At 41.1% G+C, this 24,565-nt stretch overlaps 1 protein-coding gene across 5 annotated transcripts; it reads left to right on the top strand.

The window, feature by feature from the left end:
- The first annotated feature begins 225 nt into the window (after positions 1-225).
- On the top strand, positions 226-24,471 carry LOC111227047 (rho GTPase-activating protein 17-like). 5 transcript variants are annotated; one of them, XM_022752419.1, is made up of 21 exons: positions 226-597; positions 5,141-5,180; positions 11,316-11,420; positions 12,263-12,339; positions 12,600-12,711; positions 13,062-13,138; positions 13,348-13,450; positions 13,837-13,905; positions 14,080-14,161; positions 15,523-15,650; positions 16,239-16,350; positions 16,433-16,514; positions 16,686-16,766; positions 17,136-17,249; positions 17,356-17,447; positions 18,449-18,587; positions 19,411-19,698; positions 20,337-20,458; positions 20,537-20,950; positions 22,256-22,307; positions 22,928-23,011. In XM_022752419.1, the coding sequence occupies exons 1-20, from the start codon at positions 545-547 to the stop codon at positions 22,261-22,263; spliced, it is 2,298 nt and encodes a 765-aa protein (XP_022608140.1). In that variant the 5' UTR covers positions 226-544; the 3' UTR covers positions 22,264-22,307; positions 22,928-23,011. The 5 variants fall into 5 exon arrangements, with proteins under 5 accessions (XP_022608140.1, XP_022608141.1, XP_022608142.1 ...); XM_022752420.1 differs by having other exon boundaries at positions 22,256-22,301; positions 22,928-22,980; XM_022752421.1 differs by having other exon boundaries at positions 22,256-22,297; positions 22,928-22,947.
- Positions 24,472-24,565: the final 94 nt, after the last annotated feature.

Below are 24,565 nucleotides of genomic sequence, written 5' to 3'. Positions count from 1 at the left end.
GATTAATTTTAGTTTTGTAATGCAGTTTTACCCGTTAGTTACACAAATTCAGCCTAATTAAAAACTTTAATGTGATTTTCTAGGTTTTATTCTCTCTTTAAAACGTATATGACTATGACTTTGACATGACCATGACAGACCAATAGCTGAGTCAATGCTTTTTTTTTTTCTTACTAAGGTATCACATGTCACCATGCACCGTACAGTGGGGAAGTAAAGGCACTTCCTTCTTCCTAGCACAGCTGCTGCGCTGAGCCCAGTCAGTCAAAGCAGGATCAGCGATAGTCGTGGCGATGGGGGAGACTGCAGCTTGTCAGTGGCTGTCTTAACTGAATTCTTTACTTTTTGGGGGGTTTAACAGCGACGGCCAATGTCACCGGGTTCACTCAGGAGAACCATCCAGCTGTAGTGTATAAAGAGAAGCGGTCGGAGCGCAGCCCTTTCTGCCACAATGGCAGCGACGTAGCGCAACTTTTGGATCAGCGGTGGATGAACGACAGCGCTCACTTTCACAGACTTGTAGGAAACACAGGAAACTTGAAACATGAAGAAACAGTTCAATCGCATGAGGCAACTCGCCAACCAGACTGTTGGAAGGTGGGTGTTTGGATTTTAACAACGGGCATTGTTGCAAGTTGTTTTTACATATTTATTTTCAACATGAACAACTGATGTTCTTCATAATTTGTCAGAACAATGTGTTTGTTGCCCTGCTTCATTGTCATCTGTCGTCTTGTTGTGGGCGGTGTCGGAAGGGCTGGGCCACGTTTTGTGTAACCTGGAGAGTTTGTGAGGTTTGAGGGAAAGCAGAGTAAAAGTTTGCAACTCAGTAATGTCAAGCAGAGACTAAATCTGCCCACGTATTATGTGAACTTTTGGTTTTCATGGTTCAGTGCAAATAGGCCAATGGTATCAGGCTTTCTGTCTGAAAAGTCACGTCAGTCTTTCTCTAACATCAGTCAGTGTATGGACATAATGAGTCTGTGGTAGTAGTAAATTAGTGACTTTATTGGATTTAGGGTTACAACTAAAGATTCTTTTGATTTCCGTTAATCTGTCAGTTATTTTCTTGACTAATCAGTTGATCATTTGATCTATAAAATCTTATAAATTGTGAAGAAATACCCACAGTATCCCATAGCTCAAGGTGACATTTTCAAAATGCTGACTTTATTCAATCAATATTTTTTTTAAAAAACCTAAAGATATTCAGTTTTCTAATAGATAAGACAAAGAAAAGCTGTAACCTGCGTATATTTGGGAATTCTGCTTGAAGAAATGACTGAAACAATCAATCGATTATTAGTAGTATAGTTGCCGATTCATTTTGTGTGGTTTTACCAAACCATTAATCAACTTTATTGTTGCAGTTCAAATGAAATCTCAGAAAACTTGAAAAATGCTCAAGATAATCTCTACAGATGTTTTGTTTTATCTGACCAAGAATCAAAAACCAACTGGTATTTCTGCAGTTGTAGCCTAGGATGTGCACACTAACATGTTTCCTGATGTGTGGTGATACTGGAAGTTAGTTATACACCACACACACACACACACACACACACACACACACACACACACACACGATATCTATATCATCTCCCTCTCCTCTCCCTTCATCTCCGTCCCCACAGGGGTTTCCAGCCCCGTTCTCTATCTGCAGCCGCCACAGAGATGATGTCTCTGGTCATTACTGCATTAATGGGGTCTGCAGATGACGTCCTCATAATGTTTCTTCAAAATGACTTTCCAGCCAACACCCTGTAGGCGCTGGCCTTGGATTCCACACATATGTTCCTCCATATGTTGTGTAAGAGCAGTAAAACTCAACTGAGCAGAATGACGGCTTGCTTACTGATAGGTAGAAGTGTTTGCAGGAACACACCCACTGTGGATCTCTGCTGGATAGAGGGTAACGTGCCAGAAGTCCTCTGGTGCCATTTGTAGCTCTGCATGATGAACAAAAAGTTGGAGTTAGAAAAGAAATGGCTGAAATTAGCAGTATCATGTTCAATAAAAGGTGGGTAAAGTGAAATTATGCACTTTATACCTAAACTGGGTTGGGGGGGGGGTCTCCTGTCCACCACGTCCCTGTGTTAGGATGATGCATTTTCGTGGTTTGTGTCTGTGAAAGTCATAAACCATCCTGCGGCACAAAGAAGACAAATTAAACTTAGACAAACATGAAATTTAAGCTGATTGCTCCAACAGAACTGGGATGACTTTTTTTTTTTTTTTTTTAAATCTAGTTCACAAACCATTGAATTTGTCTCCCCCATGACAGTTTGTGATGATGTGGTTTTTATGTTTGGCACAGGAAGGGCCAGACGTGGAGGGTTTTTGTGGAGTAAGCATTTCCATGCTTGTTGACGGGGACACAGTTGGTGGGGCTGGGGACGTCACGCAGCCACAGAGGGTTGTTTTTTTTGTTTTATTTTAAAAAGAGGAAGCAGTTTGATTTACATGTGATTAATAAGGAAGAAGCAGCTTGATTTACATGCAGTTGCAGTGTGGTATAAGACCGCAGGGTAGAAGTGTTTATGAACCCTTGCATACCTCCGGATTAGATTATTAAGAGAGATAAAGACAAAATTCCTTATACTTTACACAGAATGTTGTACATTGAACAGTTACTGTTGTGCTCCCGCTTTCTGTGTTGTTTTGCTGCAGGTTTTCTTTCAGTGTCTGGGCTCCAGCTTTGTGAAAGTCTATTCTTAGAACAATAGCTACTGGCCAGAGCCAAGCTGTAAGCTACTCCAGTCAAATCGATGCAAATTCAATATTGATAGGAATCTAAAGATTGCTCATGTAGCCTCTTCCTTCAGGAGTGAGCCTGTGTAATGCGATCGTGTGGATGAGTGTGTTGGTATTCTGGTAGCAGATGTCATCCGATGCCATCGCAAACTGTGCATCTCAACCGCTGTTGAGCTGATGAAGTAACAAGCTGTGACTTTGTCATATAAATAAATATTTTATTTGCCATCTCTGTCTGTGGAAGTGCCATATGAAAGTCGTTTATTTCTACCCATTTTCATACTTTTCTGTGTTAAACATCAATTAGAAGTTTCCTCTTTGCACAGAGACATCCTCTGTTGCTCAGGACATGATGTCGTGTATGTTTAAGAAATTAGCAAGAAAAACAGTAAGTTTATAGAGACGGACCGTTCCAGAAGCTACAGTTTATTCTGAGTCGGTATCACTTGAATCTGAGGTTCAGTCCCAATATCTAAATACCTTTGCTTTGGTAAATACGTTTCTTTGAGACACACAAAAAGAAACCAAAGTTCACAAATATTAAATGTTTGTCAAAACACTAGAACTTTGCCATAACAAATAGTTACTGATAAAATTGTCTAAAATTGGCAAATTTTGGATCTAAATCTGGGACTATTTGATCAAAGAATAAGAGAACAAAATTCTGAGTTTGACGAGACATTTAAATTCTAACTTAATTTTGTAACCGATTTAACTATTGATTGTTTAATTGTTTGGTCCATGTTATGTCAGCAGATAGCAAAAAATGTCCATCGACAGATCTCAGGGCTCACAGTGACATCTTAAAAATCATATGCTTTGCCTGACCAACCCAAAGACATTCAGTTTACTATCACAGAAGACTCAGAAAAGCAGAAAATAGAAGACGGTTAGCCCAGCTAATTTCTGCCTAAAAGTTTTAATTTAAATGATTGATCATTCAAAATAGTCACTGATAATCGACATCAAATTGTTTGGTCTTTACCAAAAGAAGGTTTGCGGCTTTCAGAATCTCACGTCTTATCATCGATTTCCAGCTTTGCCAAAGATGTAAAAACATTTGCTGTCACCTGACATTTTTGAGCAGTTCATTAGAATCTGTACTCAATCACGCTACAAGCTGGAGACGGCAGCGTGCAGCCAGAGGCATTTTCAATGAACAGTGAGGTTATTTCAGGCATTAGTGAGGTAAGCCTGTATGTGGAGGGTGTAACTTGTGAGGATCTTATTTCTAAGTCTTACAACAGTATTAGGTAATAACTCTCTGTGTGGGAGAGGGTTAATTGATCCCTGTGAGATTTCAATCTATAGTGGGGGCCGGCGCTGGTAGAGCGAGGGAGGAGGTCCTCAGGGATTTGTGTGTGGAGATGTAATACATATGCACGTTGGTGTGTGGTCGGTGTATTTGTTAAATATTGATAGGTTGAGTGTTCTAGTTCAGCAAGATTCAAGCAAATGGAGAACAATGATAAGTCTCTGACTCTGAAATGGGGGGAAAAAACATCCCACAATGGGAGTTTGCGGTCACCTATGAAGAAGTGTGTCTAATTTCAGATGTTGTGACTTTGGCATCTTGTACACATTTCCTAGAAGTTTGGGAGTGATGTCATAGAATCCTATTTTCCACAGACTCTGTTTGGTGTGTTTAAGGCATCAACAAGCCACTTGGCAACTCCCACCCTCCTGCACACAAACACACCTTCTCCTGTTGCCATAACAAACCAGGTGCAGATAACACACAACAGGAAGTGTGTGTGTTCTGACAGGGTGGAGGAATCTGACAGGTCCATCATGGAAAACAGCCACGGGCACGAGTGGTGATGGGCTTCTGCTTTTGTGCATACATGTCGAGTACGTGTGTACAGATGCGACCCAGTGATTACATAGTGAGCGATAATATGCGTCTCGACACATTTCATATTGTTAACAACTATCTCATAACAAGGTTTTATTGTGGGATTGACGTGTGTTGTGCACTGTGTATCTTTGCTGCAGGCGCGCACACAGTGCAAACTGCAGACAGGTTGGGCTGGACAGACTGTTTTTTGCTCATCAGCTGTTTTCTAGAACAAGTTAGGTCTTGTTTGGTCGAAACAAATGTGTGATCTTTAAGAAAACAGAATACATCACAATAGGTCACTGTGCTGCATTTTGTTGGAGTGATACATGTGCAAACACCACACATTCTTTAGGCATTTCATTCAAATTCTAATGAAAGCTGTCTGCGTACTTCCAACTGCTGTCCTTGGATTGCATTATATTGTTGACGTGTTTATGGTGTTGTGTCTCATCTCTGAGTATTGAAGGTGTGTTTTTCTGTGTTTTTATTTCTCTATTTGTTGTCAGTCTTTGACCTTCGGCTCCATGTTTGTGTTTCTCTCAACAGGGCTGAGAAAACCGAGGTGCTGAGTGATGACCTTCTGCAGGTGAATATAACATTCTCCTTCATTACTGTTCATGCACATCGATCATCAGGGTGCCTCAGACAACAAACTGTATCTGGTGTCACTGCGCTGGAACTATTTCTGGGATTACATAGTCAGCCACCACCTTGGGTGCAGAGATATATAGTCATACAATATTTCACATAATTAAAAATGTGACAGTATGCACTATTGTGGAAATCTTAGTCATTTTGTTTTTTAATAAAAAGGACACCCAAACCAAGTAGGAGCAATGCGGAGTAGGAGTGTAATGGTCCAAACTGGCTTTTTTAAAAAGTCAGGCGGTCGGTGTTTTCTTCATATTATATGCCATCTGTAAATGTTGCTTCAGCTTATAATATTCAACTGAGCAGCAACAGTCACCGCATCTACTTTGGAAATCTGGCTGTGTAGGAATTTTGGAAATGTTGCTTCAAGAACTTTTAACAAGTTCAGACAACTACTTCTTATGTTAATGAGGACACAGTCATTTAGATATTTCGCAGAGCTGCAAAAATGAGCTGATAAGTCGACGAATAGGGTTTCAGTTGGTGACTATTTTTTATTATCATTTTTAACATTTACTGCTTCCAGCTTCTCAAATATGAAGATTTGATATTTTTCTTTGTCATGTGTGATAGTGAACTGAAAATATTTGGGTTTGGGGCTGTTCGATTAGATGAAAACTGATAAATCTTCTGGAATTGTTGGAAATGACAACAGGTGTGTTTGACTATTTTCTGGCATGTCGTACTTTATAAAAAATGAATAATCTAGAAACTAATTGGCAGATAAATTGTCATGGAAATAGGATCTTCTTGTTGAGTGGATTTATTATATTCGTGTAAAAGATTCTGTAAATTGAAATAAGAAAAATATTATGAAAACCAAGAAAGGTTCAACTTGAAAACACTCACTAAAAAGTAATGAGTAATCACACGAGTATTCACACTATAATTTGTTGTTTTTTCTTAAACTTTCTTGTCATTGCATCAAACCATGAAATCTGTATTGTGTGTCGTATTGAGCTGTGGGCTGACTGCATTGTTGCACCCCTAACAGCTACAGTTGTGGCCACAGTAGTGGACAAAGAACTTTTCCAGGTTAATGTGGTTGTGTGATTCATTATCTTTCAGTCATGGCGGGTGTCCTGTTCATTCTCCAACCCACTTTATTTTAAACTTCTGTATCTTTTTAGAGGTCATTGTCTGGAAGAGTAAAATTCGGAAGTTATCATAGATCTTACAAGTTCCCCTCACAGGCTCTGTTAAAGCCATCATGCCTTAGCAGCTTGTTGATGCCAAGTGGCTCTGCAGTCTTGGAGTACAACTGCTGGTATTAAAACATTACTGGGGAGTCTTTCATTCAGTTATGCCTCGCCAGCTCAGAGGTTTGGCATGGGACGAGAAGTGCCTCATGGTTTTCCACTCAAGGCAAACCCTGGCAATGTTCTGTTATCTTGCAGTCATACTGGATGTAGGCTGTGCATAGTGTGTGTGTGTGTGTGTGTGCGTGTGTGTTGGGGGATGGGAGTTTGCTGGCTAGTGAAACTGAGATCACTGCGAGGGAGAGAGTGTGAGTAAACACAAGAGAAACTGAAAAAACACGGAGCATGTTTACAGGAGAGAGGAGCTTTTGCCGGAGGAAAGTAAAGGTGAAAGAGTGGAGGAAGAAGCTTTCAGCAACCCTCGTTCAATCATGGAAGTCAAGAGTTTTATGACAAGCAGTAGTGAACTATGAACCCCGTGTGGTTCACACAGTAAACAGATTATTTCTTATGGAATATGAATAAATACATGTAGACAGTTGTAATCAAGACAAACAGTCAAGCCATGTTTTGTGCTTTAACAGTGGAAATGGTTAAATTGAGCCATATACTGTATATCATTGTCATAAAAGCACAGAGCAGTAACTGACCCAACCCTTCCCGAGAATTTTCTTGCCTTTGGTCCTTGTCCTGAACGACAGGAGCTTTGTGCTGCGTTAGACATTCCTTCAGCTCCAGCTCTCAGTGAGGAATGTGATTGTCAGGCGATCAGCATAGTGGAAGTGGCTTTGGATGTCTTTTTGCAAAACAACTTGAGCTCCAAGGTGCCAGTCAGAATCTGTGGGCTTTTTTTTTATTTTTTTTAGAAGATTACAAAAAGACATTATATAGTCAGTAAGAACACATGCTGCAGTCAGTCAGTTTACAGACATGCTGCCTGATTACAGTCATCTCTATGAATGTGTAGCTCGCAGTTTACTGATTCATACACCAGTGAATCAGTATCAGCATTTTTATTTAATCACTCTAGCTGGAAAAGCTTTTCCCTCTTTCCAAACATGAGCGCAGAAAGAATAGTTTTTCCTTTCCCCCTCCCCACGCGCTCCCACACCCCCTTCTCTCAACCGTCCAACATGAAATTTGACACTATGATTTCCATGGTGTTGTAGTAGTCTTTCCTTTCCCATTTTTCCATAGTCTTTTGCATTGGCTGAGGCATTTATCTAGTTTGGACACGTCCTGCCTCAGTGGGAGAATTGAGGAGGCTGTCAGACTGGATTGTATCGCTGCCTGTCTGGCCTCATACTGCAAAGAGTCAGGCTGGAACTGGTCCCTCATGTCAGCATTTGAATACAACTTAGGAAACACAATGGGCTGTTATTGTTGCGGATACTGGACTATACTCTTATCTGATGCTGTATGTTAAACAGGTAGTTGTCAGCTAACTGTGAGGCAAACGCAGAATTCCAGAGTTATATTTTGTGGCTGGCTTGGTCTATTAAAGGAAGATTTTAGTCTAGATTTGGAAGTTTTCTAGCTTTCTCACCAAGAGTTATATGAGAAGATAGATATCACTCTCATATCTCTACCATATGCACCTAGAGCCTGCAGCTGGGTAGCTTAGCTTAGCATAAAGACTGGAAACGAGGGAAACCGCTAGCCTAGTATGCTGGAAATAGTTCAGCACATAGCACCTTAAAAATGTTGTCTTTGGACAGAGCCAGGCTAGCTGTTTCCCCCTGTGACAGGCTAAGCTAACCAGTTGCTAGTTGTAGTTTCATATATAGCATACAGATATGACAGTGTGTCAGTCTAACTCCCAGCAAGGAAGCAAATAAACATATTTCCCCCCAAAAAATGTCAAACTATTCCTTTAAGAAAACATGACTCTCCAGACTTTTCATTTGAATCCTGTTTCTGCTCCATCATCAGCTAGCCAGACTTTTAACCATCCTGCCAACAAGGTCAGCCAGCTGGTAATCTGTCAGCCAGCCCATCAGTTACCCAGCTATCCAATCAGCAGAAGCAGTTCAAAGCCAGAAAACAAAAACTGTATCTACCCGCCCGGTTCCTCTGTGACTCACTAAATGTTCCACATTTTCTGCTGCGGCAGGTCAGAGGTCGTCAGTTCGCTGTCTTCACTGCTTTCATTGCTGTCTGTGGAAAAAAAAAGAAAAAGATAGCAGTAACAGGCCTGTAAACCTTTGGACAGCTCCATAACTGGAGAGGTGGGAGGAGGGGATTGTCTCTGTTCTGTTAATCGTCGAAGTGTGTGTGCCCTTGTCGGTGCCTATGATCAAAGAGTTTTCCTGCTTTTTTTTTTTTTTTTTTCCCCTCTCTTCAACTGTATGACTTCAGTTTGTCAGCGTGTCTTTGTGTGTGTGCGCAAGAGTCTGTCACCTTAATTGAGTTTCTCCCCGAGGCCAGATCATCTGATTTCTTATTTATGGGTTACAATGTTAAAAGGAGGTTGTACTGGTATTTTTTTATTATTAAATCCATGCCAGTACATCTTAACATCTACAACATAGGTAAAAAAAAGCAGCAGACAAGTTACGCAGAGAAAGATATTTAAACTTTTAGATATAAATTATGTGAACCAGACCACAATTCAGTATGAGAGACATGATATTTTGTACATTCAGTGAATGTCCTGAGGGTCTTTCCATCGGCACAGACAATACGATCACCCAGTGGATCCAGTCCGTCGCACCGCCCACGCTGTAGTCGCTCACTTCTCTTTCTTTCCCTCTTGGCACCGAGCGTTGGAAGTCTGGATCCAATCGAGCCGTCACCAGATAGAGCTAGACGTCCATGCATTAATCAGAGCTGGGGATCAGCTGAATGGTGAGCGAATCAATTGGATCCAGGCGAAGAAGCCAAGTCCAGCTGTGGTCTGGCTTGGAGCACTAACTGCAGGAGAGAGGGAGGAGAGAAGAAAGGGAAAGAGAGGATCAAAAGTTTGTGTGTGAGCAAGAGAGCGAGAGCTTGACGTGCCATAAAGAGAACCGCAAATTGGTGAGGATAAAAGTAAGCAAGAAGAGTAAGCGCGAGATGGGGATCAGACAACAAATGAAGGGCCTTTTAGATGTAGTGACAGAACTGGATGTTTACAGTGAAACAGGAAAGGGAAGTGAACACTTAAATGAGGGACAGCTAGTTGGGTGCAAAATCAACATGTCGCTAATGCTACAACCACAGCGTCAGTTCAAAAATAGCAAACTAAATTTATGGTGTTTATGTTGTTATAAATGTTTCACTTCATGCAAAACCTCTCTGGTTTTTGAAACACCACAAACAGTTTTCCCAGTACACTTGATAGTTCTGTTGATCATTTTACAAGGCTTGCAGTTCTTTTCATTAATGTATGAGACTCAAAATTTGAGTCTTACTTTCTGTCAGCTATGTTATTGTCACATGATCATGCAACAGGGAGCAGGGACTCTGCCTGTTGGTGCATTCAAGGAAAGTCTGACATCTGAAATCAGTGACTTAGATGACAATGGCATGTTTTTTTTTTAATGCAAAAACCTCTCAAATGATGGGGGATTGTAGGGTTGAGTAATATGATGACGATGAGATTTTGCCATACTGTTTATACTGTGGTAGTTACTTTTTATATCAGGCCACCGTGGGCAATCTTGCAAATCATCAGTGTCATGAAGTATTTGGATTTGCATTGTTTTTATATTCCTGTGGTTACTTTATCCACAAACAGTTTCTCAATTGATTTTCCATAGATAAGTTTTACGACACTATGTATTGGTATTGTAAAATATGTAAAATTAGCAATAGAGAACTTTTTGCTCACCCCTATTAAATTGTTCTTTAAGGCACCACAGTTTAGCTGTATTACCATGTGATGCAAATCTAATGTAATAAATTAATACATTTATAAATTTGATTAATAAAACTATCTGAAGAATGTTTCAAGCAGGGACTTTCCAATCTGCAGGATCAGTATTGGACTTGATACTGACTTTATTCAATGGACTGGGCAGTAACCAGATGTTATCGCAAGATTCACTGTCTCTGTTACATTCATTTGGTCACAGCCGGCCGATAGCTCCATTTTTGGAGTGTGCTTACTATTGTCTTGTTTGTCCTCATGAGTTCCTGCAGTGAGGTAGCAGTTACATTGATTTCAAAACTGGGAAAAAGGAGGGAAAAAGTAGGATTAATGTATGCCTTGTTTCAAGTCTCTACAACTGGATTATCCTCCAGTAGTGAAATGAACTTAAACCTCTGGCTACCTAGAACGTAGAAACTCTACCTGAGAGCATATGTGGAGCAGGGGCTGTGGTAATATACATGCGCATGGCTTGTTATTAAGGGCTTAAAACATGCAAATCCAGCTGTAAGGACCTTAAAATACCTGCTCATGAAGCCACCATTAGGCCTGCAGTCAGAATGATTCATCTGTTTTCCTTGATAGTGTCTCAGCATGGAGTCTTCATATTTCAGCTTTCCCTGTTCTCAGTAAAGACCACAATCCATCAGTCTGTGTTATTTATCTGCCACGACTCGTTCCATCTGGCTGTCAGTGCTGCCTGTTGTAACAGTGTACACTGCACAACAGAGCAAGGCAAACAGCACAGACTTCCTCCACCATCTTTCAATAACCCGAGCAGGATGGAAAGTTTAGAGATGGATGTGCTCGGGTGCAGTATCTGTGTTTTGATTTGTAGCCCTCACCTGGGTTGTTTCTGTTCAACAGGACAAAACTGCACGCGTGTGCTGAGAGGATGATACATCATTACACACGTTTCCTTCAAGCTGCTTTGAAACAGTTAACTGAACTCCTCTCACAGTAGGCCTGTTTTGCTCTGATTTTACAACACTGCATCTTGTTTCTTAATCTGCGCACACAGATCGAGAGGCGGATGGAGTTGGTGCGTCTGGTGTCGCACAACACGCACAAGAGGCTGGTGTCCTGTCTGCAGAGTCAACTCGGCACAGACACTGAAAAGAGACACGTAAGAAGCGCTTGATTTCTCTTTACTACTGTTCCCTCACTCTGGTTTCATTAAGCAGCTGCACTTTGTAGACACTCACAACTTTGAACTGGCCTGAAGTAAATAAGTAATTACACTTATCTTATTATCTCAGCATGTTAGCAACATGCTACAGAGTCAGGATCTCTCTGTAAAGCTTTTCCATTTTTCTTAAGAGCAACTCATAGAGATGGGAGTGCAGCATGTAGCTCATATATAAATAAATAAGGGTGAATCACTCTGACAGCATTGTCAGTATTAGCAAGGATCTGCTATCTTGTGCTATGAGCACATAGCTTCTCTTCTTACGTAACACACAAGATATTAGCAGGACTCAGGACAGAAATATTCAACACTGGCCTCCTGCCAGCTCCACAATAACTGTGTAGCAGACCTACCCCAGTTACACACATACACCCACAATAAAACAAGAGACAAGATAAGACATTCCTCTGAGGGAATCACTGTTATATGCTACTTTGTCATACTTTTCATTACTTTTTCACTTAAATCATCTTAATAGTTCATGGTTTGACACAACTGCAGATATGGTGTGGCTGAATGAGCAAATTCTCCAACAGCACATGAAAAACAAACATTATCTAATTGCCTAAATCCCACATTTGGACTATTGGGTTTTCTTTGGGCTATTTGTTCATCACAGTCTAGTCTGAGCCAAATCAGAAAAGCAAATATGGCAAAACAAACAGACAAGCAAATATGACACAGAGTGTCTTCTACTTGTGTCTTCTACTTGTTGTCTCAGTAATTTTTTCCTGCATATTTTAAATAAGCTAAACTTGTGTTTGCTGGTCTGCTTGCAGAAAAAGCTGCCGCTGACGACGCTGTCCCAGGCCATGCAGGAGGGAGGGGGTCAGCTGGGAGACGAGAGTCTGATTGGGTGAGTTGGGAAAGTTAACTATAGAATTTTATCATATGCGAGATTTAACAGCAGACAACACTACACTCATGCAGGTAGACTCAGCATTCGGACGAGACCATTTTTAACCAAAATACAACATTAAAAGTGAGTAGTGGGGTGGAAAGAATGTGGAAGGTCTCTCGTGTTTCTTTTCTTTACGTTAACATATCTCTCACTGTAGGAAAAATAGTGATAACAGCCATGTTTGTGTTCATACCTGTATGTGTCTGCACGAACAGCAAGATGATGGACGTGTGTGGGGAGGCAGAGAGCAGATTAGCCACTGAACTGATGCAGCATGAAATGATGATCGAGAGAGACATCCTGGATCCTCTTAACCAGCTGGCTGAGGTAAAGACACAGACAAGTTCACCCTTGCCATACTAAAGTGATGAATACATTTCTCATTTAGGACACAATTAAAAAAAAACAGACTTTATAACCCTGCTTTATATTTTGATATAAATTGCTATTGACTGAAATATTCAGTAAGTCTGTTTAGACTCTCACACACACTGTGTGTTTGATCTCATGATTGTGCCAAATTCAACATGGCTTTTGGCATCATTTTGTGCTAGATTACCGTTCTGCATGATTCATACTCATAAAAATGTTATCACAGGAAAGTTTTTCCCAGGGTTGACTGTAAAGTGCATTTTAGGATGTACTCATGCTGTGATCCCCCCCTGTTTCTCTCATAGGTGGAGATTCCCAATATATTGAAACAGAGGAAGCAACTCGCCAAACTGGTTCTAGACTATGACTCTGCCAGGACAAGGTACACCTGCTTATAGTCTGCATTTAGTGGTCAATACATTCTTTATTCATTGTTGTTAAATGTTAAAGTTAATTGCAGTCCAGAGTGTGACTGTTCTTACACTTTGTGATGTGAATACATATCAGTTTGCATAGTGAGAAAGGACGTATTTCACATGAAATATGTTCATGCTTACTTCAAACATGTCTAAATAATTTCTTGGCCTGCAGGTATTACCAGGCAGCAAAGTCCAACAACCAGGCCATGGCAGCCAAGGCCGATTCTCTCAAAGACGAGATGGACGAGGCTCTGAATAAAGTAGAAATTTGCAAGGTAGATTTTGTTTCCGATCTTCCCTGCAGTGAGTTGTTCTTTTTCAAGAACTACTCAAAGTATGATTTATAATGGTGTCACACTACAGTATAATGCTATACCAGTCAGCGTGGTTGAGGTAGGCTGCATGTACAGGATATAATAGCTGTGCATTCCACCCAGGGCCTCCTCATCAGGTTAGGATCATATCTAATGAAGTGGCTGAACAATGAAAGCCTTATAGCAGGAGTGGATCAGGAACAAACATGCTATGTTCATTATTAGGAACATGTAATTAAAGGTCATTGCTTTGACATCTGGAGTTCATCTGGGTCTTAATGAAAAGGTTTAGGGTTGCCATCATGTTTGCCGTGTATGGAAATATAATTTTTTCTTTTCATCCGCAGGACCAGCTCTCTGCGGACATGTACAACTTTGCCTCCAAAGAGGGAGAGTATGCACGCTATTATGTCATGGTGAGTGCACCTCAGTTTAGTTCAAATGACCTAGAACTAAGATGGGAATGTGATGCAAATATGGGCTGGCCCACTACAACCACATTATTAGGTTATGTTGCCTGAATGCTTGCTTCACTATATACCAGAATTCTGTATATATGACCTGTGTTTATGTTGGTTTATGCACACCAGTTATTAGAGGCCCAGGCAGACTACCACAGGAGGTCTCTGGCAGCTCTGGAGGCAGCTATACCAACAATCCAAATGCAGCAAGGTGAACAGCAACACGTGCAAACAATAGAAATACATCTATACATCTATACCACTAACAATCCTTTGCATCTCCTCTTTTAGTTCCTCTTTAACTGCCAGTATAAGGGTGATATCTATAGTTGTTATCTGTGTCGTGGAGCATTGTAAAACACAGCTGTTTTCTGGCTTGTCATGGCTTGTTGGGTTGCACCCGTCCTGGTTGAAAGTGCTCATAGCATCAATCAAAACGGAGCCACTTCAATGGCAGCAGGGCATTTCACACTATGGCTATTTATTGAAATTGAGCGTACTCGCAAATAATATTACGGGTCAATAGTTGGCACACAGTTGGCTGACAGTTGCAACACAAGTTTTGCTGCAAAGGAAGTCGCATATTTTAGCTTCAAACTCTTAAATCTTTCCATGATGTGAAGCTTTTACTTCCTTCATCAGCAGCAGCAGCAGCAGCAGCAGCACAGGGCTCCATTTTCCTTTCTATGAAATTAGGATGAGAGTCTTACATTTATCTGATTTTCTCTGCTCTAGTTAAGTGAATTGCTAACAGCTTGAAAGGGCAGACTTTTGGCAGATTGATAATGAGTTCAATTCAGCTCAGTTTCCCAGAAAACAAAAAGACTAAAATCATAACACCATAACAGGAAAAGAAAGATTGATATTTTAAAGACATTAGTTAGCAAAAAGTAAAAAAATTTCTCTCCCTCCTGGAGAGAAATCTGCTGGAGGAACGTGCCTCGATTATTCTTCTTCTCCGGTGCAAAAGACACACCTTTTCTAGTCAGACTGCCCGCTGGAGGTCCTGTGGAAGTGCAATGGCAAACCACTTTCACATCTGCTAGAACTTCCGGAGAAGTGTCCGTGGTGTCTTGCAGGCAGTTTTTAAGATTAAGAGAATCTATTTTAATTTTAAAATCATGAAAAGCTTCACTGTGGAAAGGGAGTTAAATACTTGTCAAGGGTGTTGTTACTGGCATGCAGAAAGGCTTTGACCAGAAAATGACTGAAGAAAGACAATGAATGATAAATGATTGGATCAACAAAGTCTACGATATTTCCACAACTGAGCGAACTACATGAACTATGAACTCAAATTGATATCTTTCTCAAAAGTGGTCAAAATAGATTTTCCCATATGTCAACTATAAGGCCTGATCAATTTTTTTTTCTTTTTAAAATAATTTTAATGAGGAATCTGTTTTCTGTAACTAGGCTGTGTAACCAGGTTGCCGCTTGGCTTTTCACATGTACACATGCATAAAGAGGACTCAAAACAGGGAAAGCATCACAGTGACAGCAGAGCAGACAAGAAAAGTTGCCAAATAATCAGATTAGTGTTAAGACACTGATGACTTATTTCTCACCCAGACTCCTGGATGGAGAAGCCGGCGTTTGGTACGGCCCTGGAGGAGCACCTGAAGAGGAGTAACCGTGAGATCGCTCTGCCTATTGAGGCCTGTGTCATGATGCTGCTGGAAACTGGCATGAAGGAGGAGGTACAGATGAAATCCTGGGGAGAGAAATTTTGTTAAACTAGGGCAAAGTTGAGGGTTAATTGACCCAAAATTTGGGCATACATTTGTACCCATAAAACTTCACTGCTCCACTCCATTGGAGCTGGAGGGAGCCGTGGGTTCATGTGGACTGCTCTCTAGAAATGATGGCATGTACAGTCTGGAAACATCTGTGGCCAACTTGTGGTCAGTTTGCCTTGGGGCTGCGGGAATAAGCACAGTGTGTGTGTGTGCAGGCATCTGTTATCCATTAGCATGTTCACTATTACACCCTTTAAATGTAACCGAATCACTAGACTCCCCGAGGAGGGCAATTTAAGACAAGTTTATAAACGGAAACAAAACTCTAGCTGTGTGTCTGTCTGATACTCATCCTGAAACAGCCACATCTCTCTTTGTAGAAAAAAACAATTCCTCTATTGACTTTCTCTGTCATTTAATGGATGGTACACATTTTCTTGCATTGCTTCTCCTTTCCTTCTACCAGCCCAGACCTAGTTCTTTAATTTAAGGATGGAAACCAGTCACCTGTAAATGTCAAAAAAAAGTTTGTCTATGTTGTCTTTGCAGGGACTCTTCAGAATAGCTGCTGGAGCTTCAAAGCTCAAGAAGCTCAAAGCAGCACTGGACTGTTCAACCTCGCAGCTCGAAGAATTTTACTCTGATCCCCACGCCGTCGCTGGTACAACCTCTTCTACAAATCCACAAAAAGTGACCTCGTCTGGTCCAGATCATTTTCTCATAGCTTGTCTCTTCACACACAGGAGCTCTAAAGTCCTACCTCAGGGAACTTCCTGAACCTCTAATGACTTTTGGCATGTACGACGAGTGGCTACAGGCCTCCAAGTAAGAGGACAACAGCAACACACACAGACACAACTCTTTTAATATCCTGTAAGACACGCTCACTCTGTGCTAATAAGCAGAAAACACACACCTGAAGCAGCGTGTGCTCGCAGGCTGCTTTAGATTCTCTGGTAGTTATGTAACAAGAAAATTAAATGTGTGTGGTTTCAGTGTGTCGGACCCTGATAAGAGGCTTCAGGCCCTGTGGGTGACATGTGACTGCTTGCCAAAGACTCACAAAGCCAACCTCAGGTAAGAACATCCACAACTCTGTTTTATTCTGTCATTGTTGTTTGAGGCGATCAAATGATGCAACACACTCTATTGTTGCCACACTGGATGTCTGAGGCTGCGTTCCTAAATTGAGCAACAGAACTGAATGTATAGAGTTATTTTCGGTTCCGTTTTTCACTTTCATAATTGATGCAGCAGATTTTGACCAGTCGAATAATAGAAACCAGTCTCATTAGTTTGCTGCAACAGTCATTTCAATGCCTTATCAGACATCTCATTAGAGCGCTCGCTTCTGCTTTGGAACATGGGTTTCCAGTGGTCTCAAGATAAATCTGCAAGCTGCAGTTTCTTGGAGAGTTTAAAGCAATGGCACGGTCTCTGTTGCAGGTACCTGGTGAAGTTTCTTGCTAAACTGGCTCAGGACAGTGAGGTTAATAAAATGACTCCCAGCAACATCGCCATAGTCCTGGGACCCAACCTGCTCTGGGCAAAGACAGAGGGGTAAAAACCTTGTACACTGTTCACCTCATATTACTTTTCTGAGCACAAAATGAAGCTAATTTTGATCAAGGTTACTCACCGTCCTCTTAACTGTGGTTGTATCCAGGACGCTGGCCGAGATGGCAGCAGCTACATCTGTCCATGTGGTCGCCATCATTGAGCCCATTATTCAGCATGCTGATTGGTTCTTCCCTGAAGGTAAAACATCTATGTTTGTTGTATTTGCAGTAACATTTTATCACTCACTATTACTAACTATGAGCAATGTCCCTTGCATGTTGTTTGGTAAAAGTACATAAGTATTAACAGGAAAATGTACTTAAAGCATCAGAAAGCACTCCATACAGAAGAATGGCCCTTCTGAGTGTAAACAGTATATATCTATTGGTATTTACGAGGCTACGGTACGAGGCTTCTAATGATTAATGATTATTTTCATTCTGGATTAATCTGCTGGCTATTATCTGGATCCTTTTAGTGTTTGGTTTGTAAAATGTAAGAAAATAGCGTAAATTGTAATTTTGTAAATTAAACGTAATAATGTAACTGTAATTTAAGACAAGGAAAAGCAGAAAATCTTCACTTTTCAGAAGCTAAAACTTTGGATTTGTTTGTCAGTATTGCGTGAAACATGAATTAAATAATTATTTTTTGATAATTAGCTGTCAAAAAATTGATTAATTGCATAAGCTCAGATTTTATATATTGTAGGATAGTTTATTTTTTATATATGTATCTAATCTGTTTTTTTCTCAAATCTTAATCTGTACACTATGTAGTGTAGTAGAAATTTATGCTCAAGTAAAGTACAAGTACCTCAAAATTTTACTTTAGTACAGTACTTGAATAAATGTACTTTGTTACTTTCCACTACTGCATTTTGGGAAATGTAGGTCTAATGCAGTCTACACGCTAGGCTAGGCTAGGCTAGGCTAGGTTCAAATGCTAATGTCATCATGCTAGTGTGTTCACAGTGACAATGTTAACATTCTGATGTTTAGCAAGTATATAGTTGACCATGTTCACCATCAAAATTGAGTGTGATGGCATGCAAACATGTATGAATTAGCACTAAACGTGATGATTCAAAGTATTGGACCTGTTGATGGCGCTAATTGAAAAGCCAAAGACTATTACAAGTATTACAAGGTCAATTTGTCATTGTAATTGTCTTCTCCTTTTGTGTCTTCCTTTCTCAGATGTGGACTTCAATGTGTCGGGCATGTTCGCCATGCCCAGCCATCCGGCCACCCCAGACCCTGAACCCGGCCTGGATAGGAAACGCCCTGGCAGCCTAGTGGGGCAGGACGGGGACAGTCACACTCCCCGTAAAGACAGGTACCTGTCTCGCCCCAACCTCAGCCTCAGCCTGCCCCTCGCCCTCCCGTCCCGTCCCAAGACATTGAGCAGGCAGGAGTCGCGGGGTCCAGCCGTGTCGGCCCTCTATGTAGTGGCCGATGAGTCCATCACAGTCACTGAAACGCCCACTGAAGATCTGCCCAGTCCAGACTTCAAAGCTGTGCCATAGTCCAATGTAGCTCCCATTAATCCAGATACTAAGTGAAAGAAGGGAATGATGTTTATTGTGATTTTTACTCCACAGTTTTGTTGTGTTCAGGTGATTTCAGCACAAGCTAATCAGTTGTTTTCCTCGAGGTTGGTACAGAACGTGATGAAAAAGTAGTTCTTTCATATATTTTAATGAAACACAAACAGTTTTCAATATTGTTGGGTTACCACTTTGTCTAGAGCTATAATTCTCTTGTGTTACTCTTGTGTATTCTTGTGTTATCGCCTTTATTTCCAATTAAAGCCTACGTCACACTGTAGGTTGCTGGTTTTATGTTTGTGTGGGCTTCCTCTGTTGCATTTGCATTTTGTTTGTATGGTGTGGCATCTGTCTCCTTTGTCCCTGCAGCGATGTCGCAGTTCAAAGTTTTTCTGTTTAAAAGGTCACTGTCATGTGGTTTTATGTTCTTTTTGGGTTCTTCTTTCTGAACTGGTTTCACTGAACTCAGGAAGTGGCGTCTCTTTCTATCTCTCGCACCATCTCTGTCTGTCTGTCTCTGCTCTCGCTGTCTTTCTGTCCCTCTCGGTCTCTTTGACTCTGATGGCGTGTGGTTTGCCCTCCTGAATTCTCTCCCCTCTCCCCCCTTCCTAGCACTGTTAACAAACAGCCGGAGCCCACTCCACGTAGAGCCAGCACTGTAAATAGAAAGCAGCCACAGCTAACCTCACCCACCTTCCAACCCCCACTGCCCCCTCTGGAAGCCTGGGTTCCTACCCAGCCCGAGCCCCAGCCCCAGGCTCCATCCCCAGCTGCAGAGGCTGAGCAGCCTGGCCTGAGTGCAGTTGGTGCTGGTGTTGGTGGTGGTGGTCTGGGTGGTGGGGTCCAGGTAGCCACAATGCACCCTAAGGTTGTAACCCAGCTCAGCGCAGAGGAGAGCAGGTAAGGAGCGAGCTGAGGTCGCAACAATACTCCACCGCCTGCTCGCAGCCAATCAGCCAATCCGGAGCTCTACCCACCCTCTGTGTTTGTCATGTGTTTTTTATTGGTCTTTGAGTTCACAGTTCCCATACTGGAAGTCATTAAATGGAAAATCATATGAATAACAATGTCCTCAGCTTTTAATTTGGCTTCATTTTAACAAATTAAGATTGTAATGCATTGAAAATGACATTATGCTTTGTCTACAGGCAAATTTTGTCCCCCCCCTCCCCTGCTTGTTGTGATGATTTACCAAACTCAGTCTATTTTTAAAAACATGCTTGCCTTCCTTCCTTCCCGCCTGCCTTTTTGACGTCTTGATTTTGCATGCAACACATTACCAAACCTTTGTTCAGTCTTTTAGACAAACTTCTTCTGATCTTGTACCGTCTTCTCTAAACTTGTCTTTAAATCTTTCTTTAAGTTATTCTTCATTCAATAACCTTCATCTCGTGTAATTAGCCTCTGAATGATAGTTTGTGCAGTTTGTTCTGTATATCATGCATGATTTTGTGCACTGGTGCATCACTTGCTCGTTGAATGTAGAGTGTAGATGACATGTTGATGGATTAACATTTGGATTTATTGTATTTCCACAGCCCAGCCCGTGAACTCATGTCCACCCCACCTCCCCAGAGGAATGGTTCGGTCCATCTTGCAGTAGGAACCCCCCACTCTCAGGGCGGGTCCAGGGGGCCTAGTCCACACATGGTCCGCAGAGGTGAGATAATATTACATTATGTACATTTGGTACATTAATATTGTTGATATAATGTTATAATTATGTTTTCCTCTGAAGGCACCAAGAAGCAGGCCCCAGCCCCGCCGAAACAGGCCAGCCCCTTCGCCTTGCAGCCCAGTAACACCCAGACACCTGGCTCCCCTCATCACCCACCCATCACACCCCGACGCCACTCGAGCAAAGACAGCCTAATCCACGCCCCGAGCCACCCACCCCCGCAGCCTCCGCAACCCCACCAGGCCCAGGGGGACCCAGAGCCCTCCCCCCCGAGCACTCCCACCCCTCCTGACACTCCACCTCACGATGGACTCCACTCCAACCCGCTGTCTTCCTACCACTCTGGATCTCTCCCTCGCCCCTCTAGGCCGGCTCCAAGGCCACGACCCCGACCCAGCATGCCACCACCCCCACAACCTGCTGCGAATGACAATGGAAACGGCCTCTGCAGCACCGCCTCTAAGATCATAACAGGTAAACAGTTTGTCCCTTGTGTCTCATGAATCCTGTTTTTTTCGATAGTTTTTTTTAAATCAGATTTAAGAAAATGAAGGCACGCCAAGCAGCAGGAATGCAGGAAAGGATAACAAGTTTTAAGCGTACTTGAGCTATAACAGCAATATTGATGGAAGAATCCTCCCTCTGTGTATGTGTGTGTTTTTGTGTGCACTACATTTTTACTGTATGATCAAGTTTTTCCAGTGGAAACTCATCTAGCTCAAAATAGAGCAGGATCTAACACTGTCAATGGTGGAAGAAGTACTCAGATCCTTTACTTAACTCAGAGGAAATACCACAATTAAAAAATGTTATTATTATTATTACATAACTACATTACATTATTATTGCATTAATGTTCAAGAGCCATTTTAATGTTGTAGCTTGTTGATTTGCCACTAATTAATTGCTTTATATACTGTTGAGTTGATAAACCTCAACAGCAGTTTGTCATATCATAAATCATAAATTGCAAAGTAACAAATAAGTACAGCTTTCAAACAAATATAGTGTAGTTAAAATTATAATATTTTTGAAGTTCCTAACTTGGTCTTACTTTCTTACAGGTAAAAGTCCTACATTTAAAAGTTTACTTCAATGTATTAGCATCAAAATATAGTTTAGGCACCAAAAGAAAAAGGATTTGTTAGGTAGAATAGGTGATTTCACAATAATGTATATTATATTATTGAATTATAATTATTGATGCATTCATGTGTTCGTATTTACTTACTTACTCATTACTTTATATACTACTGTGTGGCTAGTAACTAAAGTTGTCAAATAAACAAAGAGGAGTAAAAAGTACAAAATGAATTATTGTGATAGAGGTATGAATTAGCAGAAAATGGAAATACTCTAGTAACGAAGAAGTACCTCCAAATTATACTTCAGAGTAAATGTGCTTTGTTACATTCCACCACTGATGACAGCCAGTATGTATGTATGTATGTAGTGGTATTGTGGGTGTTTTACTGAAAGGATTTTATAACTCCAGATGTAACGAACCACAGTGTATAATGACAAAATGCATAAAATATCACTGTGAACACAGCTTCAGTGACATTTAACATGATCTCTTTGTGTAGGCACTGCAACGACTGAAATCACGCGCTGGTCATCTGCTGATACTGTATTCAGTATTGAGTGATTTCAGCATCCTCTCGGGGCATCACTGTATTTAGCTACCTGGCTTTTGGTTTCACTGTCTCTTAATGCCTGACACACTAAATGTATCTGTGGTGATCTGAAAGCATGACAGGATGTGTGTAAATATTGCAGATGTCTGAGCTGCCAGCCTGCCATTAAGATGAGCTTTGCAAGGCAGGTAATGGTAAGGATCTGACTGGCTGACGCATTGGCCTCGCTTCTGTGTCCACTGCATGTTTGTGTGTCTGCGTGGGGAAACGAAGAATGCAGGCGTTTGCTCCTGTCAGTGTGTTATCGTTGCAATACTCATACTGTATACGCACGTTTATGTGCATTAGTATACATTCATGTGTTTGTCCTGCACTTTAACCCCGCTGTCCAACAATACTAACATGCTTATGATTCCCACACCATCCCCGACGCTGAGGTTGGATGGCTTTTGCCTGCTAACAGTTTTCTCTAACATGCCACTAAACAGACTTTAAACCGACCGTTTGCTGTTATTCTGTATGTTCTGTAGCATTTAAATATTAACACACCAAGGATACTCCCTACTGCTTCCACCTCTAAAAATGTTACTTAACCATTAATATACAGTATTGACTAAATTTAATAATGTGAGCAATCCTTGGTGTCTTACTGAGTGTGTAAAGGTGGTGTGTGTGTGTGTGTGTGTGTGTATACACTACAAAGTTTGAAACTGTGTGTGAGTATGTGCATGTGTGTGTATTGCTTGAACTCATGTTTTAAGACATGTCTAAGTTGATCTCTTTGCTGACTGGTCCCCCCAACTGTCCTGTGCAGACGGAGGCCCAGTCCTAAAGGGGATTGGACGAGCCCTCATCCCTGAGGTGATTGTGGACCAACAAGGGGAGAGCTCTGCTGGTCAAGAGCCTGCCTCCACCCCAGACCCACCCCCAGACCCTCACATCCAGTCAGAGAGCACCGCTCTGTGAAGAAGAGAAAAAAAAACAAAAAAACGAGGGATCGTTGTCATCGGAATCTCTCTTCACTCAGCTGGTCCAGATTTGAATGTTTAGAATCAGACAGGTAACCCAAAATGCACCAGTTCACTCCAGCTATTTACGCTCCACTTACATGATCCCGGACTGCTTTCTGGGGGAAAAAAATGGCTGCCTTTTCTTCTGTTATACTGACTAAAAACAGAAACCTCGTCTTATTACAGTGTTGGTTTGAACCACAAAACCCCAGCCTGTCACTTTCCATATTAGACTTCATCTTGAACTCTTTTTGCTCTATATACTGCTGGGTATTTTGAGATTGGACTGCAGAGTCTTGCTAGATACAAGGCTAATGGGACTTAAACATATAACCTCAACAATATAGCAGCTGAACTCAGAGTGTGCTGGTGAAGCATTCAGAGCTTTCACTTGCCTCCTGCTTCTTTTTAAAATCTTGCTATCGATACTGAAGATTCAGTGCTGACAGAGATCTGTGAATCTGGTTTTAGCACCAGGTCGGACCACATAGACCCGCTGACTAGCACGTTTTTTATTCCGGAGCAAAGTTGTGTGAGTGTTAGCCAGCCACTGATGATCTATTTATCATGACACAGAATCGCATTCAGACATTTTTCTTAATCACTTTCCAATGTGTCACTTTCAACTGGTTAAATGTGATGATCAGCTGAGAAGGGCTTTTGAATAATTGTCACGCACTTCTGCACCATATTACAAAGGACCAAAGACATGGCTATGGGCCAAAGGATATTCATTTCAAATTCAGAGCTGCTCAGTTTGTATTAAGGTTGTTGATGACCAAATATTTTGGCTAGAGTGCAATATAAAATGCAGTTGTCTTTTAGAATCTTTTTGGAATTTCAGGCAGTTTCATTATATCCAGTGGGGTAAAATATAATTTTGTTCCCAATTAGATTTTTTTTTATTATTTCAGCTGACTTGATTTACCAAGTTGAAAATATCCCAAAGATTAGAATTTATTGTGAAAAGGGATTTTTTTTTCTGTCACATTTATTGTGATGAATAGAAACTGATTTTCATTACATAGTCTTTAAGTGATCATTCCCACTCAAGCTCACTGCTATGACCAAATGCAACCAAATAATTAAAATCTTCTTTGTGTATAATTTTTTACTGCAGCTGACGATCTTTACCTTGTTTGGGTATTTTTCAGCTCTTTGATTATGTTTTTTTTTTTCTCAGCATTTTTATGGTGTTTTTATTCTGCACATATTGCATCATATAGTGCATCATTACTCTTAATAAAAGACTGTTCAATATTTTACAGTGTTGTCCACTTCATTTTGTCAACATTTAATTGTTGTTAATTGATGAAAAAAACTCTACCAAAAGGTGGATTTCCCTTACGATCAGTCATAATGGTGTTTTTCAGCTATAAACTCATTAAAGACTGTAACTGTGTAACTGGAGTTTTTTGAATCAACTTTTTTTGACATTGTTT

Source organism: Seriola dumerili, unplaced genomic scaffold, assembly GCF_002260705.1.
Source record: "Seriola dumerili isolate Sdu_G_001 unplaced genomic scaffold, Sdu_1.0 BDQW01000169.1, whole genome shotgun sequence".
NCBI classification, from domain to species: Eukaryota; Metazoa; Chordata; class Actinopteri; order Carangiformes; family Carangidae; genus Seriola; species Seriola dumerili.
Note: the sequence above shows the minus strand (reverse complement) of the source record. Positions and strands in the feature narration are given on the sequence as shown.